The 10,704-nt window shown below is 35.4% G+C and overlaps 1 protein-coding gene across 1 annotated transcript; it reads right to left on the bottom strand.

The window, feature by feature from the left end:
• Positions 1–454: 454 nt before the first annotated feature.
• On the bottom strand, positions 455–10,141 carry LOC106720814 (RNA cytidine acetyltransferase). The gene is made up of 18 exons (XM_045683471.1): positions 9,969–10,141; positions 9,691–9,785; positions 9,417–9,576; positions 8,919–9,055; positions 8,395–8,557; positions 7,752–7,894; positions 7,135–7,411; positions 6,567–6,782; positions 5,892–6,119; positions 5,148–5,293; positions 4,698–4,845; positions 4,246–4,388; positions 3,962–4,099; positions 3,386–3,582; positions 2,741–2,910; positions 1,889–2,134; positions 1,292–1,431; positions 455–569 (listed from the first exon to the last, which is right to left on the bottom strand). The coding sequence occupies exons 1-18, from the start codon at positions 10,074–10,076 to the stop codon at positions 470–472; spliced, it is 2,955 nt and encodes a 984-aa protein (XP_045539427.1). The 5' UTR covers positions 10,077–10,141; the 3' UTR covers positions 455–469.
• Positions 10,142–10,704: the final 563 nt, after the last annotated feature.

The following is a 10,704-nucleotide window of genomic DNA, read 5'->3' as shown; positions in this document are numbered from 1 at the left end:
TATTTTAAATTTACATCATTTATACTACAAATCAAATTCGTTGAACTTATTTTTGCGAGACTTTTGAATGAAACTTTTCCTACAAAATCTTACCACCTTTGAACGAGAGAATCTCTTCTCTCTCTCTTTGCCTAGCTCGTATCCCACATGGTGGTGGGGTCACCTTTCCCAATCAGTTTCCTCCACCTCGCTCTGTCCTCGACATCTTCATCTGAGACTTGGCACTCACTCATGTCTTTTCACTATATATTTCCATCTAGTTTTAGGTCTGCCTCTGGATCGGCCTCCTTATACCATCACAACCTATTTTGAACGAGGGAACGTTTGCAACAAAAAAAAACGAGATTTCAAAGTTACTAATGACTTAAGTATTTCATACTTAGGACTTCGTTTTTTGACTCTTAGATTATTGTCGTGTAAATTTGAAACATATTTGTTAATAATAAATGTATATTTATTTACATGACATTCAATTTCTGACGTGTTTCTTCTTTTTCTTCTTCTTGTTGGAGTGCGACTCTATGAGGTCGTCTATCTCCTTGCTGTCGTCGCCGAGACGTTTCTCCCCACTAGAGAAAAGTATTGCACAAATGAATAATCTTACCAATATCATAAATGTGAATTAATGAATGGATGGATGGATGTACTGTTCGTAAGAAACGGGATTTTTACCACGATCAGGCTGTTTGAGCCCCGTTTCTTAAGAACAGTATATTAGTAAAAACCACAAAAGTTTGAAGTTATAGATGGATGGATGAACGTATGAATGGATGGATGGAGGACGAATGGATGGATAGATGGATGAATGTATGAATGGATGGATGGAGGACGGATGGATGGATGAATGGATGGATGGATGGATGGATGGATGGATGTTTGTTTGTTCGAATGTATCTCCAGAACGGCTGAACAGATCTTGATGAAATTTGACACAGATTTAGAACATAGTCTGGAAGAACACATAGGCTATTACTTATTAAGTTTTTTAATTCCGTCGCGAGAGACAGTCAGTGAATCTATACAATTAATAAAATTAGGATGTCTGTATGTAAAACCTAAATAATATTTCCGTAATCATGATGTTTTTGTAACTGATAACGAAAGATTAATTTTTGTCTGTCTGTCTGTTTGCAAGCCAAGTTTGTTCCAGGTAATCTCTAGAATGGCTGTACCTATTATGACGGGACTTTAACTGGAAAGTAGCTGATGTTTGTGGGGATGTTATAGCCTACTTTTTTACTTTTTTTAAATTATGCGTTAATGAAGTAGCTTTCGATGTTTATTTGTATACCTCTTGACAGAGATGATGTTCTTCTGCTTGTTGGTGGCGAGGGCGTGGTTCCAGTCGAGGTCGCTGCCCCTGATGCTGTACTGGGCCAGGTCCTCGCCCATCAGACGGGACAGTTCCTTGCGCTGCTTGCGCTCCAACTCCTGGACACCGTCAAAATAATATTATCAACTAAATATAGGTACATTCTGCAACAGACAATGGAATTTAAAGTCTCCATAATCCTTCACTTAGTGGTCTTCTTTGTGTGTTGATAAATTATATGATACAAGATTTTGCCCGCGACTTCGTCCACACGGTTTAAAAATAACTTAATTTGTAATCCTGTGTGTACTTCCAAACTAAATTCTACTTCTGGAGATACCTTCTAGCAAACATCCATCCATACATCCACATATCTAAACTTTCACATTTGTCAATATTTCACTGTTTTATTAATTATCAAATTCCCTTGAAGAGGATGAAAAAAAATTTTCAGTCAAAATATTTATTATTTTCAAAACAAATTTCTTTACTAATAAAACAAAAAATCCTTCCAAACAATCATTTACTCTTAAAATTCCATAAAATTAAAACAAAAGGTATAAAGTAAAGTAATACCTTCGCAGCTTTCGACAATTCATCATTAAGGCTCTGTTTCACTGGACCTTCGGTGTTCAAATCTGCAGTCTTCTCATCAATACCAATCTCCTTAGCCACAGTATCTTCTAGAACGGAGTTAACTGTTGCATTTATCTTCTTGCAGGCTTCATAGAACTTGGCGAGGATCTGTGACCCTGGCAGACCTAACTCTGATGCTATGTCATCTACATCTTTCATTTGGAAACCCATTGCTACAAATATCACCTGAAATGTAAAATTATAAAAAAAATGGATAAATATTATGTTCATATTATTACGGGCAAGTTATGTATCTTTGTATATAACGCTTAACTAAAAAGAAAATATGGAGCGATTTAAAAAAAATGCTATTGGAAAGCTACATTATTAGACATATAGCCTATATTTAGATTTTCTTAATTCAGAGCGGCCGAATTCTTGGGCAAAAGCTAGTTTGAAATAAACTGAATTTGGGTCTAGGGGGCGGTAAATGATTTTAAATGGATTCCAACAATAATGTATATTACAGACACCCCCCGAGGGGTCGCTAAGCTTCGGAGAATTTCATGAAATCGAACAAATAACTGGATAGATGACCTTCTACCTTATGTCAGGGGGTCGCAAATAATGTTACATGATTATGGGGACGTGATGGGGCAAAATCTTGAAATAAACTGCTGCTAATTGTGCACCACATTGTAAGAATTTAATTCACTTCCCACTTCTTACAGCATAATTTGATCGATAACTTGATCAATTGCATTTTGAGCGTCATCACAAAAATGGGTAGGAATTAAACGACCTCGACTGTAAACTTAGGGTTGTTAAAAATTGTTTTTTTAGTTATTTCACCTGTTGCACAGCGTCCAGCTTGAGGGGTGCCTTCGTGTGGAAGACGAGGTATGCGAGGGGTGTGAGGAGGTCGGTGATGAGGCGGTAGTCCGCCTGCTGCCTGCAGTAGCTCTCCAGTCTGCCCAAGTCGTGACCCGACACTTGCTCATTTATCAACTGCTTTGTTAAGACTGACAAGAAAAAAAAAGATTTAATCCAAAGAATCCAATAGACTAAATAATTTGAAAATGGGTCGCTGAAAAACATCATTATTTCGGTTGGATAAATACAAAATATGTAGCATATAACTAACTAAAGATTAACTTTAATATTCTGATTTTATAATCCATCATCTCTATACATTGTATGGATTTCAGGCAGAAAAATAGCTAGCTAGAGAATACAATAACATTTAAAACAAAATTGACACCTTTTACATATTAATGAAATTGGAGTTACTGTATGTAATATTGAAAAAAAAAACAAGTCGTATACATTATTATGCGTTGAAGAAGTCACAGGCATAAGTTCTACAGTTTTCTAATAAAAAGGTACGGACAAATATTTTAGAATTTACCAAGTTACAAAATTGAGAATAAAAAAAACTTAATTAACTCAGATTATTTAACTCAGAAAGCCACTTTAAGTGTAGACTGTGACACATACCAGGTTTATGTACGGTGACATGGTCATTGAGGAGTGTGGTGAGTGCGAGTGAGGCGGACAGTTTCCTGAGAGCTCGAGGCAGCAGTCTGCAGAACCGTCTCCTGAAGTCAGCGCTGTACTCAGAGAGCCACGTCCCTTCAGACATCGCACGCAACATTATACACGAATGTTCGCCTGTCAGTTCGTTCGCTTTTTGACTGAAAACATAATAATACTAGATTATTTCTTTTAAAAACTTCCAAATAAGAGAAGGGAATGGATAAGAGATTTTTTTTTTGTGTATCCACTCCGGTCACTATGTATGATAAATAAATGTTGATTTCACAATATAAATAATATCTCAAATACATTTCTATAATTACTAGCAATTACCCGCGACTCTGTCCGCGTGGAATTAAAAAAAAACTTTATTAGTAGTCTATGTGTTCTTTCAGACTATGATCTAGATTTATAACAAATTTCATCAAGATCCGTTGAGCTGTTCCGGAGATATCTTCAAACAAACATACATCCATCCATCCATACATACATCCCATCCAAACATTGGCATTAATAATATTAGTAAGTTAAAAATACCTTAAATAAACAGGCACATATTTCTGCGATTTCCAGAATTTCAGCAAAGATTCCGTTAGGCCGAAACTGGTGCCTAAATAGTCTAAGTGTTCCGGACTAACTTCTGTTAACCTTTTTAATAGAGTCGGTGGTTTAGTCCTGAAATTAATAAAAACATTAGTTTCTGTAGTAAAATTATTCAATTAATCATAACACACACTCGAAACCAGAAGAGGGGTAGGTAGAAATTACGAATTTTCTGTTTTCAGTCGTAAATTTAAATATAAAGAAGTATATGTAATAACCTGGGCACTATACTCTCTGTGTGCAGCGTGTCTGTCTGTCCGTTTGTCTTGTCCTCATCATCAGAGGCAGTCTCATCCAAACAAGGAATATCCCCGCTGTAATACGCAGCCAGTTGTTGTAGCGCTCGTTTGCCGTAACCCATCTATTATACGAATAAATTACATTTCTGTGTTAAAACTAAATGAAAAAAAAAAGATTTTAACAGAGTATTGCATAGAATCTTATTTATTATAAAACTAACTGTTGCTCGCGACTCCATCCGCGCGGAATTAAAAAAAACATAAGTAACTTATGTGTTCTTCCAAACTATGACCTGTTGAGCGGTTCCAGAGTTACCTTCAAATAAATATTCATCCATCCATCCATCCAAACATTCGCAGTAGTAAGAACGATAGTATTATAATATAGATAGCAAAAGTTATTATAATATGGATAGTAACTATCAACTTACTCTTTGGTAGGAGGGATGTGTTGCTATCCTGACTATCCTAGCTCCGGATAGTTTGGGGAAGTCCTTGTCACCATACTGCTCGCAGATGTTCCACGGGATCAGATCCCCCGCCGCCTTACGTCCACGACCGAGACTGTCGCGTACTGTCCTATAGTTAACATTCTACTAATGATTTCCAAATCGACCTAGAATTATTTTAAATCCTACACAAACTGGATTTTTGGGCTAGAATTATTAATTAAAAAAAAAAAACAATTCCATGTAAAGCATTTTTCCCCACATACCTATAATTTTGTCTAAATGTCATATCGCTTCATTTTAGACTGAACTAAACAGTACAGTAAATAATTTCAGCATTGGACCAAAACAAAGTCTAATGGTAATTGTTAGATGCATTTTTCCTTGTAACACTACATTTTATTGATTTCTTATTCATTGTAATAGACTTACTTATCAGATATATTTCCCTCCAAACACATTTGCACGACGCACAACACTTCAGGCATAGAAGTAGACTTGGGCGGTGTCGGAGCGAGCAACACAAACAGACAATGCGCCGGCGCATCCGCTAACAACTGGATGTCGTTTGGACTGTTCTGTATAAATAAATAATATAAAGTGTCAAAATAAAATTTCTGCAATGAATTAACAACGGTGTAAATTGAAAGTTTGCACAGTAATATTATAACAATCAATTATATCTAACTGTTCATATTGTGTACAATCAGAGAAACTGACGGTATTGCACCTTAAAGGCGACAGTCACTTAAAGCAATAGGAAGCAGCTTTTAAAAAACATATGTATGAAAAAAGGTCGGTCAGTGATACACGACCAATAACCTTTTACTATGATGTCGTCTTTTCTAAAGTCAATGATTTCTAATTGGATTTTTTTTAAGAAGGTACAGTTCTATAAGTGGAACACCGCGAAATTTCCTGACTGTACAATGCCAAATTAAAATTAATTGTAACACAGTAAAACAGTTTCTTTTAGACGCAATTCTTAACTTAGTATTGGTACAAAACATTAAAAACCTAACATGTGACCTGAAGGGTAACATAGTTAAATAAGCGCTCTTGAAATAATTTTATTATCAAAATTGCATATAAAAAGTGGAAAGTAACAAAATTTTATATCTTTTTAATTTTACTAATTTAAAAGTTAATTAGAATCAAATACTAAATATAACTTACCTTATAATGACTTGCGACGTATATAGCAACGAGACGATGTAGAAATGCTTCCGCAGCTTTATGGTAACAGAATAAAGCATCTCTATTGACTCTTAGCAGTTCGCAGGCCGCGGGGGGCGGAGCACCCACTCCCAGTGAGGGACTCGGCGCCTCCAGGCACAGGAGAGAGTTCAGCCAGCGCTCCACTGGGTCTCCAGTACGATATCGTATTGGTTCTTCTAGTTTTATCTGAAAATAAGGTATCAGTCAAGTAAAAGGTAAAAATTTATAAATAAATTTTATATTAGAGATTACAGTCAAAACCGTTTATGGCGACATCGTTTAGAACAACATACCGGTTAAATTGACCAAAATCAAAGGTCCTGGCTGGATGTTATATACATATCTTTCCTATTAATACCTGTCACCGGTTGTTACAACTATCGGTTTTTACGACTCAATATGAGTAGTCCCTTCGATGTCGTTATAACAGATTTTGACTGTATATGGTAAGTTATTTTTATTTAAAATGTATGCTGAATTAAGGAAAATTGATTTTTAATTTATTAAGTACAAAAAACGAATTTTGTGATAACATAGCTTAATGTACCAACAAATCTTTATAAAATTTAATAATTCCTAACCTTAGATAAAAAAAAATCTTATAATTAGCATAGATAATAATAAAGAACATACAGGTGGCGGTGCATTGTGTTCAGTCTGCAGCTGCGCGAACAGTTTGAGTGAGAGCGCGCGGCCGGTGCCCTCGTACCCTGACACAGTGGAGGAGAGCAGCGCCAGCGGTGCTTTCTGAGCAGCCGCCGACACGTGGGCGATAGGAATCGCCGCCGCCTCGTCTACCAGTACCAGGTCTGCCGCCGCCAGCAGAGAGTGGTCGTCTGGCGTTATGTACTAATGAACAAGATGATGTATGAAAATGTTTGCGTATGTAGAAGACCAAAGATTTGGAAGGATTGCAAGACATTACTAACTTTTTAATATGGAATTTGTCAATCATATTAAACTTCTATAGATGACTATATAATTTCTTACTTCGAAAAAAAAAAACAAATTCATTTTTATTTTAATTTAAGTATAGTTGTTTTCAGATATCTTGGCGGCTCTTAAATGCGCTACTCGCTGTGCAGAACTCAATGTATCGGGGATAAGTGGGATGGGAGGGGGAGGACACTGCGCAGCGCGCCGATGACCATGAGCCGCCAAAGTATTTGATTACAACTATACAATGTAGAAAATTTCTCACCTGTACAGTTTGCCGTGAATTCCTAGCGATATTTATACGTACAATCGCCTTCTTAAAATCTGGATTAGTAGAGCGTACAATGTTGTAATCAATGTGCTCCTGATATAAACAGGCGTCGAGTCCTTTCAGTACAAACTCAAAGAGTGTGATGAGATTCTCTGGATGTGGGGAAGTGACGTAGATATTGACGTAGCCGAGGGCAACCGCGGCCGCCACAGCTAGACCTAGACATGCTGACTTACCACGACCTCTGGCTGCGGTTAGACAATGCGGGGGCCTGGCAGAGAAGAAATACACAGAAATCGTTAGCCTGGAACATCATGAAAGCTGCGCAGAACAATGTTAAGTTTAGCGGAGCGTAGACCTTGAGCCGTCGAGGTATTTGAAAAGAAGTATACTAAATTAAGTTTATATCAAACTGTCACAGTAATTATTATAATTTATCACATATTTTTTATTACATTTCATTGAAATGGATTGAAATGGATAGGAAATAAAAATCTTCACCAGTCCATTAATGCCATTATGGCTTCCTGCAGTCTCATTCAATTTATATTATGCTTTATATATCTTTTTTTTGTTCTAAAACAGTCTTACTTTAGTATAGTAAGTGTTACCTGGATTGTTTATCAGCAAGCGTGTTGATTAGTGCGACGAGTGCGGTCGCCTGGTCGTAAGTGCGACAGAGAGCGACTAACGGACCCGCTGGAGGGGAGTCCGATAAAGATGATATTAAATCCGTCAACTTTGGATTCACTTTCTGCAAAAATAATATGAAAATGTCAATCTATATGTAAGAAAAATATAAGAAAATGTATAACAGAAACATTAAACACATATATTATTTAAAAAAACACTAACCAAAATTATTAAAATTATTTTTGTAAATATGTATGAGAATTTTGTTTTGAAAGTTGATGGATCAGCCAAGTTTTCCAAAAAAAAAAACTGTTTTTTTTAAAAAATAGAATGGGGCAAAACAGTGTTAGGCATACTGCAGAGCTTTTTAAGTTTGTTATCCTTATGAATTTATGACAGTGTATGTTACCAATGTGGAAATATTAGTCTAAAATGTATTGTCATCCATTATCCCCTTCAGCGTCTTTGACGAAACAGAGACAAACAAACCAACGCGATATTTTTCACGCTTCTAGAGGTGGCTAGATCGAGTTTCTCGCTCATGAAGGTAGAAACCGTCAGATGACTTGGTTATCTAGGTTCATATATACAAGTGTTACAGTAGTGGAAGTCAGGACATACCTCAGGTAGTACATCGACCGGTTCAACTTGAGCTGTTTTTGATGAAATAGGTAACACAGTAAGTGAGTCATCCAACACAAGACAACGAGGATTATCAGCAAGTGATAGTAGAAAACGTTCATTAAATCTGTTCACCACTGTGTCATGTGCTTCTGTTTTAAACCTAAAAAATATTAATACAATTTAAGAAACACATATGTTGAACTGTCAGACGAAGTTTTGCATCTCTCATGAGATCTCAAATTTAATAAAATAATAATAAAATTTATTTAATACACAAGCAGTTGCTCGCTACCTAAGTCTAAGTTTTGCACACACCAATTCATAAATTTAAATAAAAATATATTTATTTTTGTATTAGGTGTACAAAAACAATATAGAAATGCTTTGTCCTTTCAAAGTACACAGCGCTTCAGTTGGCACATAGAGAAGACAAGCACTTCTGTCTATTGTACCGACTCAAGCATCACCTATACTATATTTGTGGTTAATTTAACATTTTTATATAATAATATTGTTCATACCTTGAATGTACATCCATAGTAATGGAATGTAGTTGTCTGAGTGAGTCCATAGTCTTAAGTAAGAATATAATGAGACCTCCACCTTCTACTGTCTCTATTGTGCGAGCCATTAAGTTAGGTGTAAGAGCTTCAAAATCCTAAAAAATTATATGAAACAATACATATTATCATATATGTAGCTTCTTAAATGCCTCGCAATTAAATGCTAATAAAAGGAAAATAGTAAATTTATGTTTTATTAACTTTGAAATATTATTAATAAACATCTGGATAAGTTAGAATCCAAGAGTCCGCTATTTTTCCACTTATAGAGGTTTATCTTTAACTAGAGTTTCTTGCTTATTATGTTGGTACAGGACAAAGACTCTCTCTAATGGAGGTTTCTCGCCTATCCACATTCAACATGTCTTGTTTCAAGGGTAAAGTTTTTAAATAATATTAACTTTAAAGCATGTTGATATTCAAGACATAGTTTTCATTTATAATACATGTACATACCTGTAATACACACACACCATATGTCTGACCGAGCATAGCATGGCTCTCTGAGTAATATCTACCATGGATTGTTGTGGCAACTCTAAATGCATCAAACAATGACTCTTCCGACACTTCCAGCTTGCCTGCAGCTATTTTCTTTGCTCTTTTACGTCCATGACTAAAATGAATACAGAAATATCAAACAAGTTTCTATATTGACAGGGTAATTTGAAATTGTTTATTAATAAAGAAATAATAAACAATTAAATTTTGGTGTTGGAGAAGTACTTACTTGCTGATAGCTTCATCTTTATTTTTATAGCACCAAAGTACTGTTGGTCTGGATTTTACAGTTGATTTCACAAGCATGTCGTATAATATAGGCACCTGCAAAAGTAAGGTAATTTTACAAAATATTAAATCACAAGTGACATGCTGTAACCATAGCAAATATTAAAGATAACAAATGTGTTTTGTGGCCACAAGTTAAATTAACCCTTGAAAATTAAATAACAGGCGGGGTATTGGTAACAACAGTTGAATGCCGACATATACATTTGAAAAACACACCTGATCTCTGCTCTTATCACCGACGAGCAGGAACATAGTACGATGCCCTAATTTTACACCATTCTCGATCATCACTCGTATACGGTTATCAATTTTCTTTTTCACCATTTTTCAATTTTATTCTAGCAACAACAATTCACAACAAAATAACCTCAAAACCACATGCAGAATGTCAAAAAATTTCAACTCTCAATTTTGACAATGACAGTTATTCTGTTCCATAAAAATTTCCTTTTCCTCGTTTTCCTCACACTGACAATAAAATAAAGTTTTATTATTTAATTTAATTTTTCAAAAATTTTACTTTGGGATTTTTTTTTATTTTATAATAGATATCCATTCTTTATCAAATTTCTGCTTTTAATTACAACCGAAACAATTTGAAAAAAATCTAAAATATTGATGAACGGCAAGGAGAAATTCAAATCCGTTAAACCCTAACGTAATTTGGCCTTGTTTTTAAAACAAGAAGTCCCTTACGGCAGAGTTTTGATTAAAATTTCACTGACTAAACCGCAAATACAATATGTAAAATATCAAACTAGTGTATTGCTTTATAGGGCACCTTAACCACTCTAAATATATTTGTACATTTCGTTTATTGAACGAGGTGTTGGAGATTTGCCGGAAGTCCAATTCTAGTACTTACTTCTTGTGTTCCTGTACCTTACTGAATAAGTGGACGGTGACTGGGTTTTAACAGGAAACTTTAATGATCCTCTTTACCCGATTGATT

The sequence above is a fragment of the Papilio machaon genome, chromosome 22, assembly GCF_912999745.1.
Source record: "Papilio machaon chromosome 22, ilPapMach1.1, whole genome shotgun sequence".
Lineage (NCBI taxonomy): Eukaryota > Metazoa > Arthropoda > Insecta > Lepidoptera > Papilionidae > Papilio > Papilio machaon.
Note: the sequence above shows the minus strand (reverse complement) of the source record. Positions and strands in the feature narration are given on the sequence as shown.